Genomic DNA, 25,018 nt, shown 5'->3' with positions numbered 1-25,018 from the left:
TTCCTTCCCAGCCCCCACTCTGGTTGGCTCTACCGCCTGAGGGAGTACATTTCCCTTTGCTCTGCAGCGCCCCCATGGGGCTAAGAGTGGCGTGTCAAAGAGAACACAAGATGGACAGGACAAGATGTGCGTGCCTGCGCGCCTGTGTTTAAGGGTTGGGGTAGGAGTCGGGATGAGGCACACGGTCACTTTGACAAAGAAAATAATCAAAAAATAAATAAAGTAATTCTATTTATAGGAATAACAATACAGCAAAACCATACAATTCCTGTTGCAAAGCTACAATTGCACCTAGAAAACTGACGGTAGACAGCTAGGTACACAAAGAACATTGGGGTGTCATTGTGGTCCAATGGGATTTATTTAATCCTCTAAAATGAGAGGGAATGGGAACTCTAAATACAAAAACCAAAGCAGCTAGCCTGCTTCCCGGCAGCGTGGACCCATTTGACAAAGTCATGTGTCTTGGAAGTAAAATGTTCATTTCCACAACAGTGGTAGGATTAGGCCTATGTTTAGCCTTCAAATCTCCTTCCCAAGACAGGCTTTTCCTTCGGGACTGCAGTAATTCATCTGCCAGTAAGTATTCAAATATTCAGATTTCTCGGGGACAGACAACAGATTTTGTAAGTGCCAGCCCTGAGGAAAACAATCAGGTCCTTTGGACTCTCGCAGTTCTAAAGCCCGTGACATCACCTTTTGAAGCGGTGGTGTTACTCCAGCAACATAGCTGAAACTTCTTACAGGACCGTCTTTTGGGGGAGAGAGATTCCTCCGAAACCCCAAACCGTCAGCAGCGCTCAGACCTCTGCTCACATCTGTATTTTTAAGGCCACGTTTGGGGTTGTGGCCCACAAATATTCACGAGAAATTAATATATGAGGACATTTTGCAGAACCTTTCATAGAGCCCATCCGTGATTTAACAAGCCGCTTGAAGGACTTTCACAGCTAAAGCCAGAACAGCCTGACCTTTGAAAGCCTCTTTTGCTCCAAACACTTGGGGTTCATTCTTAAGGAATCCGAATATTATTTTCCCCTCACACCCTTCTTTCAAGAGACAGACATAAAAGAAACAAGAGTCTCCCTCATTCAGGGATGAGTAGGAGGGCAAAAAAAACCAAAAAACAACCAACAATTAAACAGACAAACTGGCAGCTATGAATAAACACACCAGGGCCCACAGTAAAGGGATTCGGCCCTGCATTCACCTTTAAAATAAAAGAAGAAAGAAGGGAAAGGAAGATCCACCCCCTCCTCCTCTCAGCTCTGCTCCAGGGCCCAGAGGACCCGACTGCATGCAGTGTGCGTCTAGGGGCAGCACAGCCTGTTCTCAACACACGCAGTGTCTGTGATCCTGGCAGGCAGGCCTTTAGAATTCCCTCAGGCTGATCCCTTTAACACGCACCGAAGAGATTTTTTTTCTTTCCTCTAACGACCTTGAAACGAACCCGGGGGGGGGGGGGGGGCGGGGGTTGGGGGGAAAAGGAAAAAAAAAAGTTCCAGACCTTAAGAAAAAGCAGAACACAAACACGTATTTGGCTGCAGAGAATTTTGTAGCCGACAAGCAAACACGTACCCACACAGACGTTTCTAACAGCCAGAAATTTCCTAAGAGTCAACAGTAACAGAAAGAGTAAACCCACCACTTGCTGTCCTGGAAAGAAACAAACCAAACCAAAGCAAATCCTTTTACATCTCTTTCAAGTGCAGGAAAGCCTCCTGTCAGTAAAAGTCCGGGAGGAAAAGGAAGCTGCACCAAGGGCGGTGTGTGCAGGGGGGGGGGGGGGTATGTTGAGGTTGTCATATGTGGCCAAAAAATTTAAGCTTCTGTCAGTGGTACTGGGGTTGAAATAATGCATATTTTAAATGCCTGAGCGATTCAAAAGGAAAAGAAAAGAACACAGAGACAATAAAATCAACGGATGACGGGTCCTACGCTTTACATAACGCCACAAACTTGCAAAAGGCAAAATTCAGAAGCAAAAAAAGCCCTCTAAATCATCAAAATACAACAAAACGCAATTTCAAGCCACCACCCCAAAAGAAAAAGAAAACCATCACCCCCCCAACATACTTTGTCCCAAATAAAAAGAAAACATATGAACCCACCGAAAACTGCTTGGCAAATATTTTTCTCGTGGTGCCTAATATTCTAGCTGGAAGGAGCTGTGGTATTTATTGTTTTCTCTCACTCGCCTCTCTAAACGTGCCTCTAACATACTTGTTCCAACGGCTCAGATCGCTCGCTCCCTTTTGTGTATTTAGCTCGTGGAGCCGAGTTTATGGGTAGGAGAGGAAGAATTAGCCCCAGACCCCGGGAAAGCGTAGCGCACTCCCCCTCTTATGTCACCGAATAGCAAATTAGTTCTCAGAATTCCAGAGGCCGAGCTTTGCTACAGCGAAGACGCCGACGTCACGGAGGAGGAGCCCACGTGACGGCGGCGGAGCGGGCTGTTCCATCGGCGGCCGGGGGCAGGGAGGGTCGCCTGCCAGCCGAGCTCGCCCGCCGCGGGACCCTTGGTGTTCCGGGCGGCGGTGCTGCGGGGAGCTCGATCAGCCCCGGATGGTGGCCAGCGGCGTGGCTCCGAGGCCCTGTGCCGGCCAGGAGGGCGCCGCGGTGTGCGGCGCCGTCATCGAGTCCTCCCCTGCTGCGGAGCAGTGGTAAAGCCCGCAGCTCAAATTCCGAGAATTGAGCTCTGTTGATTCTTAGAACTGGGGTTCTTAGAAGTGGTGATGCAAGAAGTTTCTAGGAAAGGCCGGACACCAGGTGATTATTGCTGTTGCTGCCGCCGCCGCTGCCGCTGCCGCCGCCGCCGCTGTTGCCGCTGGTGCCGCTGCCGCCGCCGCTGCTCATGATCATGATTTTACCTTTTAATTCTTTTTTTTCCCCGCTTTTGCCAAATGCTTTGGCTCCAAGTTTCCTATGTGTATCTATTGATATAAATGTATCTATTTATTGATTCTAGCTGTCAGGTGTTAAAATAAATGCCGAAGATCAGCCCCACGTCTCTCCCACTGTAGGATCTAGCTTTACGCATACGTATTCTTTTTCTTCTTCTTCTTTTTTATTTTTATTTTTTTGCTGTCTTGGAGCGCCTGGGCCGCCTCGGGGAGGCTGTGCCGCCCTGCCCGGTGTTGTTTCGGTGTTTGGAGACGCTGGGGCGCGGGGCGGCGGGCGCTGGGCTGCGCGGCCTGGGAGGGCGGACCGCGGCGGCCCCGCCGGCTTCGCGCGGCTTGGCTTGCTTTCTCTGCTCGCTTGCAAACTGCCTTCCCCGCCGCTGCCTCCCTCCCCGCTCAGTTCTCCCGGTGCCCGCGTTGGCGGCCGTCCACCGGCCCCGGCCCCGCACCAGTCCCTTGCCTTGCAGCCGAGCCGGGAGTCGGCATGGGGGGAATGCAAGCCAACTCCTCGGCTGGTTGTTTTATTTTCCCTTTTCTTTTTGGTCATAAAGCCAGATGAAGTAGCGTGTCTGCAGTTTCCTTTGAGAGCCGTGATCTTCCCAAGGAGAGACAAGAGTGTTTTGGGGATCCTTCGCTTGCACGGGGGGGCGGGGATGTTGAATACTTTGAAAATTATTCTTTCTTGGTTGTGAGTCGAGGCAGTCGGGAACCCGGGTGCGCTCGGTCTCCCCAGCCGGAGGAAGAAGGCTTGAAGGCGGGACAGGGATTTTGGGGGGTGAGCGGGAGAGGGGTGCGCGGCTTTTTTTTTTCTTTTTTCTTTTTTGCACCTGCGGCGCTTTCAGCGTGCAGGACCCGGGGGATCTTGGCCTGCCCGTCCAGAGCTCCGGGGAGGTGGCGGGATTTCTGGCGGCCGCGGTGTTTGTATTTTGGGTACTGCGTGACTGTGTTGGCTCTCAGCGGTAGTTCCCCTCCCTTTCCTAAATTTAATTTCATTTTTCCCTCTTGGTGCAAGATGTGTAAAAAGGCAGCGATGGGCCTTAATATAGCGGATCCCAGGCTTCAGATTCCCAAGGTCCTTCTTTTGGGCGAAGGAATGAAAACGGAGCCCCAGTCCGCGTTCCTGATGTGAAAGACCAGGGAGGGAAGAAGGGCACTTTGTGACTCTGGCTGGGGGACCCGGGACGGGAGGAGCGGGTGCGAAAGGGAGATCTTTGTGAGTGATTTTGCAAAAACAGATTGCGAGGTTGGTTGGATTTGCAACCTGTGGCTCTCCTCGAGGGAGTAGGAAGGGGAAAAAGCGGCGGCGGCGGCCCGGGGCGGGAGTGGGTTGGGAGTTGGAACCTAGGAAATTGGCTGCCTGGGGGGCAGCGGGAGCTAGAGGCAACCCTGCCGGAAACAGTGAACGTTAAATGTCTTGAGAACTGTGGGTTGCATTGCCTTTATAATACCGTGTTATTGGAGCCCTGGAGAAAATGGAACTAGTGTTGCAAAAATGAGTTTTAAAACTACCCCATGAAAAGAAACAACACCACCAACCAACATTTTGTTTTTAAGAGTAAAATAAATAACCTCTGTGTTGTGCTCTCTCCCTTAGAGATTTAGTTTTGGTGCTAGGGATAGTGAGAAATTACCTCAAACCTGGTGCTGGCCGTCTAGAGCTGTTACAGGGTTCTTGAGACAAGCGTTGTACCCCACCCCCTTAAAAAGTGATTTTTTACCTTTGCCCCCTCCCAACATTGTATAGTTCCCAGGAGGAAGATATGCTATGCCAGTGGATGCTTTACTGTCCACAAAAAGAAACAGCAAAAAAGAAAAGAGGGAGGGGGCAAGAGAGAGAGGGATCTTCGGAAAGGACTGTTCGGAAAGGACTGTTTAGAAATAGAGTTTGTGGCTCTGAGCTACGCCGCTGGCTTCCTCTGCAGTTCGCTGGTTTCCCTTTTTCTTTGCGAGGTGTTGTGTGTGGTTTTAATAAATAACTTTAAAATAAGGGAGGGGGCAGCATGACCCATCCGGACACGGCTATCTGTTTTGCTCTCTATTTGCTACCAAGAGCCTTTGGCACTTGAGCAGGACCTCGTAAATCTGCAGCCCAAGTTGAAGTTCATCTGGCCCTAGTCCACACGCTATTCCTGGAGGTAGCAAACATGAGCTCAAAGGAGCGAGGTGAAATCATACTCTTCTTTATGTACCGATTTTAATAAAAAGGAAAGAGATTTGTCCCTGGGGGAAGAGGAAATGGCGAGAAAACACCAGGGGATAGACATTTTCTCTTGCTAAAACGGCTGCAGTTGAGCCCCTGGGGCCAAAATAGAAACCTGTAGATAGACAACCCCCCATCCCCCATCCCCGTTTATAAATAGAAGTTTCCAGTATCCTATTTGGAAGAATTTCTTTTCTAATACTTTCAGGCGTTGAATGATTTTAAGGGTCTGTTTGGTACCCACAATAAGGCTGGATGCTGTTCAAAACAACTAAGCCAGTGGAGGGGAGAGACCGCCCGGAAAAACGGGTATTCACGCATTACCTTGTACCTCTCCTCAGTTTTGAAAGGTTTACAGCAATATTTTCTTGAAAAGACTAATTTATTCAGGGCTTGGTGGTCAGGAATGGCATCCTAGATTTCTAAGTTGTCGTTTACTGAGCCCCGAGGAGGAGTTCCAGTTATGGGTTGAGTAAATGCCATGACTAGATGTCAAAATCCTTCCTTCCCTCTGTCCCCTGCTGGGGATATCCCACTCTGTTGTGAAAAAAAAAAAAATTAAGTTTCAGGGGAGGTGGTGCGGCAGCGCCACCCCTTGGTGGGCGAAACTATTGGTAAAAGCCGAGCATTTGAAAAATAATTGTGAAATGACCGTAATTAATTAGGCATGTGGCCCCAACTCCCTCTGAGAGATTTTTCAGAAACTTTGAGAGATGAAACTTTTAAATGAAATACCTTGCAGTTAATCTCTTAAATAGGATAGAAACACGTTGTTTTCAAAGCGAGCACGATGTCCTTCCCGTAAATGAAGGGACACCCTTGCCGGGGTGGAGGTGGGCTGCAGTTGGCTCTTAGCTGCGTCTTCACTGGCCTGATGTAGCTATTTTTCCACTTCGGACTTGACTGCTCAGGGTACCCGAAGTCTGCTGATAGTTTGAGAATAGGAGGAATGTTTTGGTGCGAAAACCCGTAGGAACGAAAGTGCTCTAGTTTCCCCCGGGTCTGTGGTGGCGTGTGCCCGGGTGGTGGGGAGAGGCTTGTGGACCGCAGGTAGCAGCGGTAGGCTGGGCTGCAGCCATGTGGGAGTCAAGGCAGTGTGGCGCGTGCCGGTTTCCTACACTGCGCAACAAGTGGGACCTCAGCGACGCGCCAGGGCTCTGCACAGTGGCCCCGCTGGCCGGCTTCTTTTCGCTCCTTCCAACCCTTTCTGCTTCCCATTTTCAGACCAGTAACCCTCCTCGAAGGACATAGTCGGTTCGGTTCCCTTCTCCTGCTTTTGCTCCGTGGGTCAAGGTTTTAAGTCCGGCTCCCTTTTCCTCCGTGGGGATGGCTCACGAACTTATTCCCGGCCTTTGCTCCTCTCTCTCTCTCTCTCTCTCTCTCTCTCTCTCTCTCTCCCTCCCCCTCCCCATTCCCTCTCTCTCTCCGCTTCTCCTCTTCTTTCTCTCTCCTTTTGCATGGATTTCTCTTAATACTTTAATGTATCACTTTTTTTAAGTGAGTGTAGCCAGCTTTGAGGCGGGGAGGAGGGGAACAAATAACCAAATAATACCCGAAAGCAGTTCCCGAAACGGTGCGGTGTTAGATAGAGGCGTGAGCACCGGAAGAACAGAGTTGCATCTGCTCAACTAAATGTTTTCCTATTTCAGTTTTGGAAGCATCTCCTCCCCCTCCCCCCTCCCGCCACCCCCAAGAAACAGACAGAAAGCCTCTGGACAGGGCTACCGTGGAAGTCTGGGCTAACAGGGTGATTCTTGAACGGGCTGAGTCCGCCACCTAGTGGTAGGTTATGGTCAAGGTTCCTGCTCGGAGCGAGCGGTGGTCTGATCTGATCAGCCAGGACTGATGGGAAGGGCATCATTCTCCAACGAAGATGGCATTTGACTTTCAAAGTTTTGACAAGACAAATGAAAACCATATGCTCACGTCGTTCATATCCACACTCGCTCAGTCTTAAATATCTATCTCAACTAAGAAACGGTCCTGTCTTTGAGGACATCTGTGACTTCACGGACAAAATTGGTAGCAGAAAAAGATGACACCCGAAACCTTCAGGATCTTTAGGATTTAAACTTCGTCATTTTTTTTTTTTTTGTGGAATTAGGCCGAACAGTAAGTTTCTGAATTCCAAAGAACCTATCTCAGTTCATGGGGCAGGGGGACAGCAGTTTAGACCGTAGGTCAGTGGAGTTGCCAGTGCACGCTGGAGGCGTTCCCTACCATTCTTTAGCATGAGGTTTTTGACAGTAGACATGAAAAGATTACAGAGGTCCTGAGGGGGTGGGGCGTCTCAAAGCTGTAGCATGTGCTTGTACTGGGTGGCCAGGGACTACTTAGCCCAGTTGGGGATGTGCGCCAGTTAGCTGTCTGTCTTTACATCCCGTTTATCCTTTTCTCAGTGGCCTGGAGAGAAAGCAGGTTGGTGTGTGTGTGTGTGTGTGTGTGAGAGAGAGAGAGAGAGAGAGAGAGAGAGAGAGAGAGAGAGAGAGAGAGAGAGAGAGAGAGAGAGAGAGAGAGAGAGAGAGGAGTTAGCTGTGCCTAAATTATTCTTTGAAAATTTGTGCCCCATCTCTTGAGTAAAGTTCTTTCTCAAAGCTCTTAACTGAGATGGCTCGCTTGCATCGGCGCGCGGGCGACCTCTAGCGGCGGCCTGCGTCCTCACCGCAGAGACACAGCTGTCTTCCCCCGCCCAGGCCGGGTGGAATCCAGTTCATCCTCTATCACTGCGGGAGTTGTCCCAGGCCGCCGCGCGGAGAAATGCGCCTCTGTTCGTGTTGGAAACGAATCTGGGGACGTGTCTGAAGCGCGGTCAAGTTTGACTCATCGCTTTCCAAGGACAGTTAGTGCCTTCCATCTTCATTAACGTGAATAAAGACCTTGGCTGACTTCTGTCTAGATCGAATTTTAAAAGGCATTGTTTGCTTGGGGAGATCATGCGTCTCTCTCCTGCTCAACAGCACCCCCCCGCCCCGTACCCCAAGGCCGATCCCAGTCCAGCCAGGATGGGGGAAGAGATCTCTGCTGAAGGACATGGTTTGCTGGCATTGTCTGCAGGCCTTCTGGATGCTGTCTTGGCCAGGTTCATGGGGAGCATCCCCTCGGCTCTTCAGATCTTGATGATAAAACACATCCCTTTGTTTTATTTTATTTCCTCGAAGTTTGCAACCTTGCAAGAGCTCTGGGGCAGGACGTGTGACAGAAATGAAAGTCAGGACATAAAGTCCTCTGGTTAGTTTGGTTCACGCAGCTGGGAGGCCTTCACGCGACCAGTATCTCTTATTATCTTTAGTGTCATCGCCACCCAGAGGCCAGAGCAGCAATATTGTCCTCCTCTGCCTCCAGAACAGAAGCAACGCTTTGACTCTACCCGTTATCTCCAGAACGCGGTGGCTAGACCTGAGTACCCTGTTAGGAAAGAGCGGTCCTGTTGGCGCCCAGAGGCAATGTTTCAACGCGTCAGCCCCGCACCCCCACCGGGCCTTATTCAAACTCCTTGCCCCTAGACAGTGCTTTACACTTTGAGAATCCACTTGGGATTCTTCGGCGAGCTATTGGAGTTATTAGATTACCAATAATCCAGCAACCATCCTGGATAGAGAGGAGTGGAAAGGCGTTCTCCAAATCCAGACACTGGCCAAACTAGGTCAATGGGAAGGAGGGGCGGGCCGAGCAGCCAGTTGTAGTTTCAAACCTTGATGGAGGGCTCTCTCTAGCGTCAGGACGAGGTAAATACATCATTGTGATTGCACTTGTAATAAGTGCGGTAACTCCTCAGATATTCAACCCGGTCTCGTTTAAAAATTCCCTTAGCCCAGGGCGAAGGACGAGGAAAACAGAAAACAGGATCTTAAGAGCAGAGAGACCCCATCTCTGGGGTGCGAGCCTGACCCCGCCTCTGCGGCGCACAGAGGCGCAACCCGCTACTTTTAGGACTGGTCTGGGTTGTGCAGAAACCGCCCCCAAAACGCAAGGCGGCTGAGCACTTGGTGGGTGGTCACAGCGGGGGACATTCCTGAGATCGAGAGGCAGCCTTGCGGGGTCTTAGAGCTCCGACAGCAGTCGGCGCGGTTACCAAGTCTCTGCGTTTTCGGGAAAATAAGATTCTGAAATCCCGGAGCCTGTCTGGCTTCAGCCTGGTAGCTCTGGCACTAGAGAAGGCTGGGCGGAAACCTCCCCTTTCTTGCCAACGTAGGCGGAAGAGACTTTCAGTTTAGTTTTCTTTTAGGTTTAGTTTTCTTCCCAGTCAGCCAGGTCTAGAAGGGTGGGGACCCTCACTCCTGGGGGACTTTATCTTTTTGACCTTGACTTCTTACCTACCCATTCCCTTCTAAAGCAGGGGGAAAAAATAGCAATCAGGAGGACAAAAAGAAACCCCAAGAAATAACATCAAACCCCCAAGACAAACAACAACAAAACAAAAGCAAACAAACTCCAGCCACCCAGTTGTCAGAATGGGGCAAACTGGAAATCATGGAGCGAGCCTCGGACTGTCTCCAGACTCCTGGGCTCCACACTCTGCGGTTTTTAGCTTGTTGGAGGCAGGGATGGGGACCAGGTGGACTCGGGCCTGGAAGCCAGAACCCAAGTGGACGGCGGATTTAGGGGAAAGGGTGCTCTGTCCCCGGCCAATGCTGCATAGCCAGCAAACCCGGATTGGGCTTCCTGGAAAGTTACTTCTCGTTGGAGCCCGCGCTGGGCAGGAGTGTTCTATGAAATCCTCAGAGCTGAGGTCGACTACGTTCCGGGAATGAGAGGGTTGTGCCATTCCCCTCGTGGCCCCCTGCTTTGACAGAGTAACAGGAAAAAAAAAAGTCGCACATAATGTTAGCTACCGACGTTCACGAAAACATTTATTTGAATGTAACCAAATTAAGGGCCGTTACAGTCCTTCCACCCGGCCCTGGCCGCACCTTCCCGGGCTTCGTGGCGGATGGGCAGCAGTGCCAACCGATCGCCAGGGGGTGGGCGGTCCCAGGAAGACAGGTACAGACAGCCAGGTGCGGTGAGCGAGTCTGCGCAGGCTTGCCAGGTGGCGGGGCTGGGGTTTGTGCCGGTGCGTGTGAGCAAGCAGTGCGACTGCCTAGTGCCACCTCCGCCCAAAAGGGAAGGGAAAGGATGAAGTCTTTAGCATTGGCTCCTTTGCTAGCTCTTGCCTCGCCTCTCAGGTCTCTCTGCTTGTATGCCCCCCCCCTCTCTGTCTCTCTCTCCCTGTCTCTCTTTCTCTGTCTCTCTCTCTTCTCCCGCCCAGTTGTTCCCAGTCCTGCTGCCTTCTTTGCCTGTTTTTTTTCTCTCTCTCCTCTCCCCCCCTTTTCCCTCCCAATTGAAGCTCCTCTAGAGAAGCTGTCTTACGGAGTGCACACAAGGAAAGTGCCCCGGGAGGGAAAGGACGCAGGGGTGGGTTAGTCATCATTTAATTCTTAGTTGGGGATTACTGCAGCTGGACCTGGAGTTAGAGCAGAGATCCAGTTCTGGTTCCCTTCTACTTGCTGGCCTGATTCTCCCTGGGCTCGTTTTCATAGAACCTTGTTGGAGGATGGTTTTGAGATCTTGGGCAAGGGCTCGTTCCGGGAGCCTCAGTTTCCTTCCTAGTGAATCCTGACCGTTATAAAGATAAGGCACTATGATGGGTGGGAAAGGACTGAGTGATTTGTGATCCAAACAAGCTGGTTCGCAGAGCTTCCGTGTCTGCAGCGCCTGGAGGGAGGTGCCATTCAGCTAGAACATTAGTCGGCACCCTGGGAGTTGTGGTGGGGCCTGCTGAGAACAGTTGGCTCACAGAGAAGTGAATCCTAGAGCCGAGTTACTCTGCAGAGCACAGGCTGCCGGGGTCTGGGCAAGCGCTTTGTAGGAGTCAGGCTTAAAGGAAAAGCCCAAGGCCAGCCTGACAGTGGACGTAGCAGAACTGCCTTTTTGTTTGCTTTCGGTCTGTGCTCATCTGGAGTGAGTCATTGCCACTTGTCATGGTGAAATGGCAAATCTGGGCTTCCTGTGGTTCCAAAAGTCTGTGACTGGAAATCCACAAGTGGTGGAAGCTCAGCACAAGTATTCCAGAAGGGTTTGTGGATCTCTTCCACGGGGAAGCAGGAGAAAGTTAGTAAATAAACGTCACGTGCCTGCAGCATTTATTTTCAAAAGAGACAAGTTTATTGAAGTTCTGTGAGGCCCAAGTGAAACCTGTTTCCTCACTCTGGATTGGGGTGGGTTCAGGAAGAACTAGGTTCTTTCGTCTTTTTTCTGCCCTCTGTCTTCCCTCGTTTCCTACCCCAGACTTACACACACACACACACACACACACACACACACACACACACATCTTAAGTCGAAGCTGATGAGATTGACTGACTGGCCCTTGGCACCACAGAGAAATATGTGAGTGGTTACAGACTCAAGGAAACCTCTCATTTTAGAGTGCTCATTTGGTAAGACTCAGCCCCGTGGAATGGGACAAAGTTGGTGTGGGGGAAGGAGCTTAAAACTGAGATTCACCCACCTCAGGGTGCCGCTGTCCTGCGTTTTTTACAGCACGTAGGCTGACTTGGAAAGAGGACAGGAATCTAAGCCAGAAGACCTAGGGCCAGGCCATCAGTGATCTACGTGGCCCGACATGACCTCACTGGCCTTAGGCTACTTTACTGGGAAAGCACTTCTGGAGGGCCGTGCTGTTTAAATGGGAGAACAGAGTTCCGATATATTATCGCTCTGCTTTGCAGCCCACATCCGATCATAAAGGAGAGTCTTGCACCTACGTTCTTAATGATTTTTGTTTTAGAGAAACCAGTCTGGAGAGAGCACATATTTCATTAAATCTCTTTAAGGCTCCCTGGCCAGTTCTCAGCTAAACCACACAGTTAAATCTTTCACCAGCCAGGAGAAGGCCAAATTTGGAAGCTAGGGTCAGTCCTCTGTCTAGTTTTAGACCTGGAAATAGAGGGAGGGGAAACTTTGAAAAAGAGGGCAAAGATGCTCAAGGAATGCACAAACATGATGTCTCAGGTTTTATTCTGTAGACTTGGTATTCTGTCTTAAGTGTTCCAGAGAATCAGGAAATACTGCCTGGCTGTTTGTCCTGAACAAGTCATTTGAACCCTGAGTCTCAATTTCATCACCAGTGAAATAAGGATAAAGATATTGGTCGTATCAGCCTTGTGGAATCATTCTAAGACTTGAAAGATAATATTTTTAGCAAGGGTTTGAATAGCATCCAGTGTTTTTCGGTCCCCGAAGAATCATTATCATTAATATTGAAAGAGTTACTTATTTTTTTTTTGTTTCCCATAAACCCAAATGGTCTTTTGATGTATATATATATATTTTTTTACCCTGGGAAAGGAAATATATATATACAGGTATTTGTAATTAATGCTGGCAGTAGTATTCCCAGCAGTAAGGCTAAGGCATTGTTACCAAATGGCTTTGAGTGCCTGTTGTTTCTATAAGCGCGGAGATGGAATATGTTTGCTAGCTTGAGGGAAAACCGCACCAGCTGGCAGGCTGCAGCTATCAAAGCAAAGCTAACTACGTGTGTCCTAAAATAAGACCGAGTGGACAATCTTACACTCATTTAGTCAATCTCTGTTTGCTCTCTTCTCTGCAGTTTTAAAGCAAAATTTTGGACTGTGAAGCAAGGCATTGGGTGAGTAAATCGAATCATAGGCTGTAAGATTTGTAGATGAAGTATTTCTTTTGGATTTCACCCACCCATGCATGTGTGCTTCTTTTTAAGCTTGCCACCTTTCGCTTGACGAGCAAAGGATAATGACTTCTCTCTGTACAGATCTCAGCGCTTACCCCTCTGTCCCGATACTAACTGACTAAATAGCGCTGCGTGGTATTATTTGTCCATCCCTTTTTCGTTTACAGTTCAGGCTAGTCTGGTTGCCTACCTGGCCAGGGTTTGCTAGTGCTAAAGCATTCAAATTATTGAACAAAACAACTCACAATCCCAGAGCATGGGATGGATAATGAAATGACATACAGATAAAAATAGCTGCACCTTTTTTTTTAAAAAGAACCTATTATGGTCTAGGCACATATTTCTAATTTGAAATACCACATAGGTATTGCCCTTCCTATTTTGGAAAACCAAAGCCCAGAAACAGTAACAACACACTCCACGTCATAGAGCTGGTGAAAGGCAAAGTGAACTGGGTAACTCTCCAAGAGTGGTTTTCTTCATTGCAACATACTCACTGCCTCTCAATGCTTGGCAGTGTCTTTAGTATGTGGGAAAAACACTTAACAGTCCTTCCCTTCCCCTTTCCCCTAAAGAGCTTTCTACCTTAGCTTTTATTCTCCCTGTTCGACAGCTATGAATAGAAATGTCCAGAGATGGACTAGGAATTGTCCACTAGATACCTGAGTTGCGTTCTACACCTTAGCTTGCTAAACTATTGTCTACGTCTTTTGGTAAGCAGGGAGTAGGTTCTAGAGGACTAATAGGAATTTAATTTCTGTTCAGGCGAAAACAACATGGCCTCACCGGCTGACAGCTGCATTCAGTTCACCCGCCATGCGAGTGATGTTCTTCTTAACCTTAATCGTCTCCGGAGTCGGGACATCTTGACGGACGTTGTCATTGTGGTGAGCCGTGAACAGTTCAGAGCCCATAAGACAGTGCTTATGGCCTGCAGGTGAGTGGGGTTGGAGTGAGGGGTGACTGTATAAAACGGGGAGGTAGGCCAGGTGTTGGTAATGCATGCCTTTAATTCCAGCACTCTGGAGGCAGAGGCAGGCAGATCTCTGTGAGTTCGAGACCAGCCTGGGCTACAGGAACTAGTTCTAGAGCAGGCTCCAAAGCTACAGAGAAACCCTGTCTTGAAAAAATAAACTAAAATAAATAAAACGGGGAGGTAGGATTGGCAGCCGCCAGCGAGATGAATATGTAGGCTGTTCCTTGCGTCTGTGATGATATTCCCATAGTCTCCAGATCTCAGCACCTGGCCTGGTGTTCTGGACTTTCAGGAAACAATTGAAGGAACACACCTTTAGAGAACAGAGGCATAGGTGGTGAAGACATGATGTGTCTGAAGCCAGAAGGGAGACACATGCTGGTTAACTAAAAGACATTCAGTTGACCAGTGTGCGGATGAAAAGCAAAGGGCAGGTTTTAAATACTTTAAGCACGATAGCTTTTGCCCTTTTATGCCATAACTGTACTTTATTAACAAAATATTTTTGAAAGAGATTTAAACACATTACTTAGCTAAGGCTGGCCTTGAAATTCTGATTCTCTTACCCCAAGTGCTGGAATTGTAGATATGAACCACCGTGCCCAGATTCTTGGACTTAATTTATACTATAACTATAGTTCCATGGTTTAAGTAGAGAGTAAGTCTGATAATTCTTCGTATTTTCCTGAATTTCAAGTTTCCTGGGTGATATCATCTTAAGTCAATTCTAAGCTCTCCCCACAAGCTGTCTCTTGTGGATGGCACCATGTCTCCATTTTGCAATGAAAGCAAGGCACAGGTCTATGTAGTGATGTACAGCTCTGTGTTGCAATTAGAGAAAGTAGCTAATGTCTAATAATAGCACTTAAAAAATAATGTGAAGGGCTGGCTGATGAGATGGCTCAGGAGGTGAAGGCACCTGCCTCCAAGCCTGATGACCTGACTTCAACCCCAGGACCAACATGGTGGAAGGAGAGGAGTAGCTCTGACATGCTGTCCTCTGGCCTCCACTCCCATTCCGTAGCATACACACACACACCACACACACACACACACACACACACACACACACACACACGAAATAAAAATTTAAAATACAGAGAACAGAAATTTGTATGGACATAAAATAAGAGCTAGTGTTTACTGTGTGCCAAGCATCAGTGCTACTGCTAACGGTTTTCATTTTTGCCACAATCCTATTAAGCACACACAATTCTCCCCTTACCTTGGCAGATAAGGAAACCAAGGTACAGAGAAGTTAAGGGTATTAGACAAGGTTGAAGAATTGCTTATTGGGGAAGGAAGGCCTGGTTCGTTTCTGGCAACCCACCCAGAAAGAGAAAAGTTGAGATGACAAGCTAGTCTAGAATTCTAGTTTTAGCTGAATAGACAACATGACCTGAAGCCATGACTTGGGATTTGCCTCAAATCTAGGAATAATTGACCTTCTGATGATCCCTGGCCTTTGAGAAAGGTGGTGGAGCATATGGATATATTATTATTTGTCACCCAGCCCTAATTTGCTCCTCATGCCATCGACTTTTTAAAATAAGGGTATTGTGGCAAAGAGAGGAAAGTACCTAGACACAACTTAAAGTCAGAGTAGTGGCTGCAGATGAGAGCTAAGTCAGGCAACAGGAAAGCAGTGCCGTGATTCTGAGACTGTTTCCCACACTCTGCGAATTCAGTTTCCCCATTTGTAAAGATGGAACTTGGTGGTACGTATCTCGAGAATTAGGAAGGACAGAGGTTAATGTAAACATGCAAAACGCTTCCAGAATTCCTGATGTGGGAAGTCCTTCTGTCTATGTGTTGCTTTTATTGATTGATGAGTACAGCTGTTTTGGCCAACGACTTAGCAAAGGAAAGCCAGGCGGGAAATCCAAACAGAGATATATATATATAGAGAGAGAGTAGGTGTGGAATCAAGGAGATGCCGTGTAACTGTCGAAGGAGAAAGATGCCAGAATGATACCGGTAGGCCACAGGCTCGTGGAGATACACAGATATGATAGATGTGTTAATTAAAGATGTAAGAGCTATCTAAAAATACACCCGAGCCATTGGTCAAACAGTGTTGTAATTAATATAGCTTCTGTGTGACTGTTTGGGTCTGGGTGGCCAGGAAACCAAAGCACAGTCCCATCCACAAATTCCTGGTATCTGCTAGGCTGTCCACAGGTAGAAGGTATTAGCAAGTGCCACAGAGCTTAGGGCTCTGGGCTCTGGGACGACAAGACACAGATGCTTTGTGACCCCTACAGTTGCACCTCTGTTTGTCTTACAGCGGCCTCTTCTACAGCATCTTCACTGACCAGTTGAAGTGCAACCTTAGCGTAATCAATCTGGATCCTGAGATCAACCCTGAGGGGTTCTGCATCCTCTTGGACTTCATGTATACATCTAGGCTCAACCTACGGGAAGGAAACATCATGGCTGTGATGGCTACAGCCATGTACCTGCAGATGGAGCACGTTGTGGACACGTGCAGGAAGTTCATCAAGGCCAGGTGAGCTGCTCTCTAGGTAGAAGCTGGGGGTGCAGAAAGGATACTTCCAGATCAGAAACCGTGCCTGCCACGACAGCATCTAGGACACGTTACACCCACCTCGCTACAAAAATTGTGCGATTCTCCCCTTTATTCGTGTACTCTAGGCAGATGTCATTCCTTGCAGCAGCCCAGGTGTGTATGTCTGGGGTACCCTCCGCCCCCCCTCACACACCCTGCCCCATTTTCTTTTAGTCTCTTTCCTTCCACTCACCCTGCAGGGCCAGAACTGGAAGCCTTTTCCGCGGAGGTTTAGCCAACTCTCTCTGCTCCTCTGTGTTTGGCAGGCAGCTTCCATTTTTGCTTTTCCTTCCAATCTTAACGATTGTGTGCATCTGTGGGCCCTCCTTTAGATGTCTACCGTAACTATTTACACATGTGCCTTAGTACCCCACCAGAGCACAGGCCACCAGAGTGTATGGGGCTGCCTTACTCTTCATCCATATAGCCACGCTCCCGTTGGGAGGACGCGTAAAGAATTGAATTGAGTTCACTTGGTCGAACCCTTACCCAAAGTGTAGGAGACATGAACATCCGTGGAGGTCGAGGATGCTGAGAGCTGAGGAAGTGGAGAGCCTTGCTAAATACAGCAGCTACTTGAGGCTCAACTGTCTCAGAATCGCTCGCCTCGGCAGCTTCAGGGAAACGGCCTTCTTTCTTAACAGAAGGCATTTCCAGTCTGCATCTGACCACTTCCAGGGACAAAGAACTCATGTTCTCAGTGCCGTACCATCCACCTGGGGTAGCTGGAAAGTTCCTCCTGACAGCCTCTTAAAATCTGGCTCTTGGAGCCCTCACTTTCTGATTCTGGCTCTGTTACTGAAGAGCGGGTTGAGCTGTCCTACTTTTTTCACCCACATAAGTCCCTTTAAGTATTTGCAGCCAATGTTTTTGTCTCCAGTGGGTGATAATGGCGGTGAGTTCATCATTGCCTTCATTTGGGAGTACTTTATACAGGCCAGGCCTTGTGCTCCCAATAGTTAAGCAACTTGCTCCAGGTCAGAGCTGCGTTTGCAAACCAGGCCAGGCTGCTCCGGAACCAGGGCTTCTGCACTGGTCACTGCCTGCTCTCCTCCTCCGTGGTCTTCTCAGTGCGTCTGTTGAACACATGGGCCAGGTCTATTAGATGATATTCTCCGAGTGTACTGCACTAACATTGCGTACATTCCTCCCTCCTTGCTTCCATGTGTATAACATGCCTGCCTTTCCCTGAAGAATTTTCCTCGAACGATTTGGCTCATTGCTTGAAACGAGATACGGGCCTTAAACGCTTTATGTAGCCCATCAAATTCTACGTCACCAGAAGAATTATCATTCCCAAGACATGCATACATATGGGCCTCTCATTTGCAAGGTCAGGTCCAGTCAGACACAGACTATATGAGTGACTCCTCTTCCTCAGTTTCCCCAACGGTAGCCCGGCTACTAGACCTCTGAGTATTAATGCCTTATAATTGTGTTTCTCACTCCAGAGTCAAATCTTCCATGTCTAGCTGACTCAGACCCAGAAGTGGTTATATAGCTGTGGAGAGTCACCTGATTAACAGTTCTAACCTGGGGTCTTTTATTTTTAACCCCCACAGCGAAGCAGAAATGGCCCCAGCACTTAAGCCTCCCCGAGAAGAGTTCCTGAACAGCCGGATGCTGATGCCCCATGACATCATGGCCTACAGAGGGCGTGAGGTCGTGGAGAACAACCTGTCGCTAAGAAATCCCCCTGGGTGTGAGAGCAGAGGCTTTCCCCCTGGCCTCTACAGTGGCCTGTCAACACCGCCAGCCTCGTATCCTATGTACAGCCACCTCCCACTCAGCAGCTTCCTTTTCTCTGATGAAGAGCTACGAGATGCCCATGCCCGCATGCCTGTGGCTAACCACTTCCCCAAGGACCGGACCCTCTCCTGCGACAGTGCCAGGCCAGTCCCCGGTGAATATAGCAGACCAGCCATGGAGGTGTCCCCCAGCTTGTGCCACAGCAACATCTACTCACCCAAGGAGGCAGTCCCAGAGGAGGCACGGAGTGACATCCACTACAGTGTGACTGAAGGCCCCAAGCCTGCTGCCCCCTCTGCCCGGAATGCCCCATACTTCCCCTGTGACAAGGCCAGCAAAGAAGAAGAGAGACCCTCTTCGGAGGATGAAATCGCCCTGCACTTTGAGCCCCCTAATGCACCCTTGAACCGGAAGGGTCTGGTTAGTCCCCAGAGTCCCCAGAAATCTGACTGCCAGCCCAACTCACCCACAGAGTCCTGCAGTAGCAAGAATGCCTGCATCCTTCAGGCCTCTGGCTCCCCGCCAGCCAAGAGCCCCACTGACCCGAAAGCTTGCAACTGGAAGAAGTATAAGTTCATTGTGCTCAACAGCCTCAACCAGAATGCCAAATCAGAGGGCACGGAGCAGGCAGAGCTGGGCCGCCTCTCCCCTCGAGTCTACCCAGCCCCACCTGTCTGCCAGCCACCTTTGGAGCCTGAGAACCTTGGTCTCCAGTCCCCAACCAAGCTCAGTGTGAGTGGAGAGGACTCAACTATCCCCCAAGCCAGCCGACTCAATAACATCGTGAACAGGTGATTTCAGAGGCCGTGGGTCTAAGGTCAGGGGTTACCTGTGCACAGTTCTGAGCTTCCCAGCCTCAGATGGATGCGGAGTGCAGGGCTGTGAAGTCTTCTGTCTGAAATGCTCAGCGGGACTGGTACAAGCATGAGTTAACCTGAGCCATGAAGCATAGTTCACGGAAGTTGTATTTTTGTTTCATTTTCTTTTGTTTTCCATAGCAAGAGAGAGCATTGCCTTGTGTGGGAGAAAAGCATTCCACAAATCCCAGAGGCACTTCCTGTGGTCGTGATTGATCAGGGAACCCTCCTTTTAGACCAAGAGAGGCTGTGGGCTGCAGGCCTTAGGAGAAGCAACTGAGCCTAGAAGTGGAAGTTAGGCACTCATTGACACCAGTCAGCAAAAGAGAGCTTGAGGAGGGCTCGACCCTTAGAACTGCAGAAGGCAACTGTGATCTCTGGGCTTGCCTGAGCATACAAAGAGAGGTTAGCATGGAGACCATGTGGACTACTACTGCTGGCTGCTGACACCCCTTTTTTTTTCTGTCCCCAGGTCCCTGACAGGCTCCCCCCGAAGCAGCAGTGAGAGCCACTCACCACTTTACATGCACCCCCCAAAGTGTACGTCCTGTGGCTCTCAGTCCCCACAGCATACAGAGATGTGCCTCCACACTGCTGGGCCCACGTTCCCCGAGGAGATGGGAGAGACCCACTCAGAGTACTCAGATTCCAGCTGTGGTAAGTCCCTTTCTCCTCCTTCCCTCTCAGTGCCTGGGAGAAGGGAGGCCCCTCTGCTCTGTGGGATTTGTGTTTCCATTTTATTGGTGCTGCTGTGTCTAGGAAATGACCTGGATTATAAATCTGTTGGTATTCACCATCACCAACAATGGTTTGTCTCTCCCCCTCGTCTACCAGGAATGGGGCTGGTCAGGGGTAGGTGTTCAACTTGGGTAACTGAGTGGCTGAGCAATCTTCAGCTTCATTCCAGCAACAGTGGCTTGCAGGGCTGCTGGGACCCCCAGAGCTTCCTCAGCCTGTTTGTGCCAAAACTACTGTACTGACCTGGATGCGTGGTAGTGTTTCTTGGAAGGCTGTAGATTCTCTTTGGAGAAACTTCTGGCCTTAGTCATTCCTGTGTCTTTTACAGGCCTTAGTTGGTTCCTAGCATGGAGGAGGTACTTAGAAAAGGTTTGCTGGATTAAGTTAGTTGAACTAAATTATTAAATTCACATTTCCATATAGTCAGCGTTGGCTCCCTCAGTTTTTAACCCGGTAAAAAGTGTCACTCTAGAAAACAGCTCGAGCAACTATCTTTTGTGACCAAGGAAATATATAATCAGTGTTAAATTGCAGGGATATACCACTCTCAATCTGTTGTGACAAAGTAGAGAAGCTGCTGACTGCGAGCAGCATGTCACCAGGCCACAAATCAGAGGGAGAACAGGGACCGTGCCGGCCTGACCTCAGATGACTCTTCTGCAATCCAGTTCCTGCCTCTGGGCCTCTGTTTCCATTTCTGCCATCACCTTTAGGGTCCTGTCTTTGATGCAAAGATGACCATGGAGTCTTTGTCATTAATCCCTCCTGAAGGGACTTAAAGACTATTTGGGTTAGATCTGGGTCTCGTGTCCCCATAATTTTATCATTCTTTTTCATAGTATAATGTGCTCCTGTGAGTAGGCAGGACAAGGATATTAACCTGACTTGGGAGACTCAGAAAGGCTTAGAGAGTCTTGCCCCAGGGCTGCTGTGTATGAATAGACGTTGAACTTTGAACTGATAAGAAAGCCTTCTCAGTGCTCCAGGAGAAAAAAAAAGGTTAAGGTGTCCTCAAATTGGTGAGGCCATGTGAGAGACCTAGACCTTGAGATTTAATCTTTCTCCCATCTCTGTCTTCCACGACTAAATGCTGAGAAAGATAAAAACCCCCACTGGTCCTATGGGTTCCCGTAAGTGTTGGTTAGGGAGCCCGGAGTCCAGGATAGCACTAGCCTACTTCCAGAGAACGAAGGCGTCTGAGATCTACCGTGCTGTTACCTGTCTACCATGCTGACGTGGTTTCCCCCCATGCTTTGCAGAGAACGGGGCCTTCTTCTGCAATGAATGTGACTGCCGTTTCTCTGAGGAGGCCTCACTCAAGAGGCACACGCTGCAGACGCACAGCGACAAACCGTACAAGTGTGACCGCTGCCAGGCTTCCTTCCGCTACAAAGGCAACCTCGCCAGCCACAAGACCGTCCACACAGGTATGGCCTTGTCCCACAGTGAGTGCTCCAGTTAGGGCTACAGACAAGAGGATAAACCTGGGGACTTTGTTGGCATGAAGCCGAAGGCAGGCCCCATCTAGGCTTTGCCTAGGGCGGTGGTTCTCAACGTATGGGTGGCAACCCCCTTGGGAGTTGAATAGCCCTTTCACGGGGTCGCGTATTAGGTAGCCTGCTTGTCAGATGTTTACACTATGGTTCATAATGACAGCAAAATTACAGTTATGAAGCAGCAATGACAATAAGTTTATAATGGGGGGGTCACCATAAGGTGGCAGTGTTAAAAAGATTGAGAACCACTAAACTAGGGGCTTAACCCTGTCTTGTCCCTGCCACTCCCCTTACCCTTTGTGTGTACTGCTTCCCCGCCTCTGCTGGGGTTGAGAGAGGAGACCAATGCTGGTAGTTGGCAAAGCGGATTGGGTTCGGGTAGAGCCAGCTAACAACAAAAGCCGCTTGCTGCCCCTCAAGGACTTATCAACCAACTTACGGTCTTTTTCCCAGGGCAAGTTTCACAGCCTCATTGTCGTGGGCATTAACTAGCTCTCAGACCTTCCAGTGGCCCCATTATCCCCGAAACTTTCCATAATGGAAGGCTCAACCCTAGATTGGTTTCCTCTGCCCAGCTTCTGCTCAGCCCCACACCCTGCCTGGCCTGCAAATGGAATACAGCTGTAGTTGCCTACCACAAGCGGAAAAGTATGTTCTGCGAGAGAAACTAGAGCAGCCTGATTGTATCTCCCTGGCGAGCGAGTGGATGATTGCATCAGTCTGTCCAAGGGAAGAACCCGAAGCATCTTCCCAGGTCGTCTAAATCAGCCCTTCCCACTCAGGGAGGGAAACTGAGGCCCAGAGAAGGACAGTCTCTTGCTCAAGCCCTTATAGGCTGATGCCCTAGTGGCAACACTCGTTCTGCAGGTCGGGCTTCTCGAAGCCTCCCCCGTGTGTCCTAGGCGTAGCACTGTTCACATCCGACCATGACACTGCTTGTTTCTTGGCCTTGTCCCCTGCTGAGTGTGTTGGTGTATGTGTGTGTGAAGGATGGCGGGTCCCTAGATCAGTGGTTCTCAACCTACAAGTTGGGATCCCTTTGGGGGTTGAATGACCCTGTCACAGGGGTTACCTAAGGCTTTCAGAAAACACAGACATTTACATTACGATTCCTAATAGGAGCAAAATTGCAATTATGAATTAGCAACGAAAATAATTTCATGATCGGGAGTCCCCACACCACGAGAAACTATACTAAAGGGTCACAGCATTCATTAGGAAGGTTGAGAACCACTGCCCTAGATTCTCCCTCTGACCTTGCTATAGAGAAGGGAAGGCCTAAGTCGTCTTGGCTAGTTGCCTTGAAAAAAAGGGGCTGTGTAGATCTTCATTAAATATGATCCCCCCTTTTCCATGTGTCTGGCGACAGGTGAGAAGCCCTACCGCTGTAACATCTGTGGAGCGCAGTTCAATCGGCCAGCCAACCTGAAGACCCACACTCGAATTCACTCTGGGGAAAAGCCCTACAAGTGTGAGACCTGTGGGGCCAGGTTTGTGCAGGTGAGCAAGGCGGCATGGAGAAGGGGCGCTGTGGGGTGGGGTGAGGGCCTGGGCAGAGGCTGGCCGAGCACCCTGGCGGCATCTCTCACGCTGTGCCCCCCCCAGGTGGCCCACCTCCGTGCCCATGTGCTCATCCACACCGGAGAGAAGCCGTACCCCTGTGAAATCTGTGGCACCCGCTTCAGGCACCTTCAGACGCTAAAGAGCCACCTGCGCATCCACACAGGAGAGAAACCTTACCATGTAGGTAAACCCTAGCCATGGCCGCTGGCTGGCCCGAGAGGGAGGGATGCAGAGCAGAAGGGCAGCAGAGGTCCCAGGTCTCAGTGTGTTCATCTTGGAAATGGAGGCATTGGTCTAGGTGATCTGGGTCTTAGGAAAGGCGACGTAATTGGGCTATTCATTCCACAAATATTTTCCGAGTGTCTTCATCATAGCTCTAGACTAGATATGTATTGAAGAGCATCGAAGATGTCAAAGCAGAGTCTAGTCAAAGAGCAACCAGAGAAATATGGCAAAGGGAAACACCAAAACCAGAACCAAAAATAAGCCTAGGAAACATCGTTCCAAGACAGAGCGGGCTGGGACGGGAGGGTGGTTCGGCAGTGAAGAGCACCTGCGCTGTTCAGTTCCCAGCACTTGAATTGGGTGGTTCATAGCAGCCTATGATTCCACTTGAGGGGATTCATCTCTCTCTTCTGGCCTCCCCGGGTCTCTGCACGTATATGGTGCAGATATAGATAATCACACACACATGTACATAAAAATAAATGGAATTCAAAAGAAAGAGCAGGTGCCTTCATGCTTCGTGCCAAGTCAAGGACAGACTGTTGGCATGAGCGTGTCCCAGAGCGGAGCCTCAGCAAACTACAGCCCACTGGTTAAGTTTTAAATGCTGTGTAGATTAAAACTGGGATACTGTGAGTTTTGTGAAATTTAACTTCCGTAGGACCTGAATAATATATAATTGGAACGGAGCCACACTGATTTGCTTCCATAGCTTCTGAGATTGCTTTGGTGCTTTGATGCATTGGTGGCAGCAGGCTTTGAATGAGCATCTCTGAATTTGCTATTTGTCTCTTGGCAAATTGGTTATTTTCACCCTGAGTGCCTTAATTTCCTCATCTGTACATTGATCCAGAAAATAGTGCCTACTTCATGAACCGGCTGTTTTTAGGTAACTAATTCATTCAGTGCTTCCAGTTACTCAAGCTCGTGGCCACGGCATGATCTGCTCCGATTTTAGTCACAGAGACTAGAACTGAGAGTGACATTTGGCATTGATTGCCCCAATCCCTTACCGAAGGGAAAGCTAAGCGCTTGGTAGATGACATGGACAGGATGCCGGGCGATGGTGGCACAGTTGGCGTGGACATCTCCCAGACTCAAGAATCTCCACGAATTTAGGCCATCTAATCCAACTGTGCTGCTGTATTCAGACTGACGTCACAGTTTTCTGAGGGTGTATTCTGCTAGATCATAGGGAGACGCTAAGGTTTGGATGAGAAGTATGCACTCCAAAGTATTAGCCACCTGGTGAGGACGTGAATGCACAAAGATGGTAGCGGGGCACGGCTGTAAATTCAAGATCTAAAAAGAGATGGATGCTTATCTTAGACTCAGAAATGTGTTACTCATTAGGGGAGTTTGCATCGGAATTGTGTCTTGGGTATGATTTGGAATCATGCAGTTAAGTCAGGGAAGGGCATCTCAAGCCTGGGAAACATGAGTGACCTGGAAGGGAAGGCAGGGACATTTGAGCAATGTATACTTAACCTCCAGTGGAAGCCAGGATTCAAATGGGTTCCCTTTTAGAGGGAGGAGCTGCCGCCACCCCACCCTCACAGAGACGGCCAGCTCTGGGTTTTTGAGAAAGGACTCATTTCTTGAAGTCGCTGACAACTAACGTTTAGCTTCTGGTGTCTCCCCAGTGTGAGAAGTGCAACCTACACTTCCGTCACAAAAGCCAACTGCGACTTCACCTGCGCCAGAAGCACGGCGCCATCACCAATACCAAGGTGCAATACCGCGTGTCGGCTGCTGACCTGCCTCCGGAGCTCCCCAAAGCCTGCTGAAGCATGGAGTGTTGACTCTTTTCTCCCTAGCCCTTTCTCAGAACCTCCCCAAAGGATGCTGTAACACTTTACAAAGGTCACCCCATGATGTAGTGCCTCTCTCATCCACTAGTGCAGATCATAGTTGGGGTGGGGGGGTGGGGGTGGGGTTCGCGGGACCGGGAGCCAAGGCGGCTCCCCTTCCCACACTGCCATACGACATTAAGAAAATACTATTGCTTCTTCTCCTATGTGCAAGGCGAACAAACCATGTCAGCAAAAAGCA

General features: G+C 49.4%; 1 protein-coding gene across 1 annotated transcript; it reads left to right on the top strand.

Annotated features, from left to right (window-relative positions):
- The first annotated feature begins 2,537 nt into the window (after positions 1 to 2,537).
- Positions 2,538 to 24,877, top strand: Bcl6 (BCL6 transcription repressor). Its single transcript, XM_041678159.1, has 10 exons — positions 2,538 to 2,769; positions 12,695 to 12,733; positions 13,559 to 13,730; positions 16,057 to 16,278; positions 17,901 to 18,878; positions 19,417 to 19,601; positions 20,942 to 21,109; positions 22,548 to 22,678; positions 22,784 to 22,921; positions 24,610 to 24,877. The coding sequence occupies exons 3-10, from the start codon at positions 13,570 to 13,572 to the stop codon at positions 24,751 to 24,753; spliced, it is 2,127 nt and encodes a 708-aa protein (XP_041534093.1). The 5' UTR covers positions 2,538 to 2,769; positions 12,695 to 12,733; positions 13,559 to 13,569; the 3' UTR covers positions 24,754 to 24,877.
- The last annotated feature ends 141 nt before the right edge of the window (positions 24,878 to 25,018 follow it).

The sequence above is a fragment of the Microtus oregoni genome, unplaced genomic scaffold (genome assembly GCF_018167655.1).
Source record: "Microtus oregoni isolate MIOR12 unplaced genomic scaffold, Mior012 000029F_ref0000214, whole genome shotgun sequence".
Classification (NCBI taxonomy): domain Eukaryota; kingdom Metazoa; phylum Chordata; class Mammalia; order Rodentia; family Cricetidae; genus Microtus; species Microtus oregoni.
This window is presented reverse-complemented; position numbering and strand designations above follow the sequence as displayed.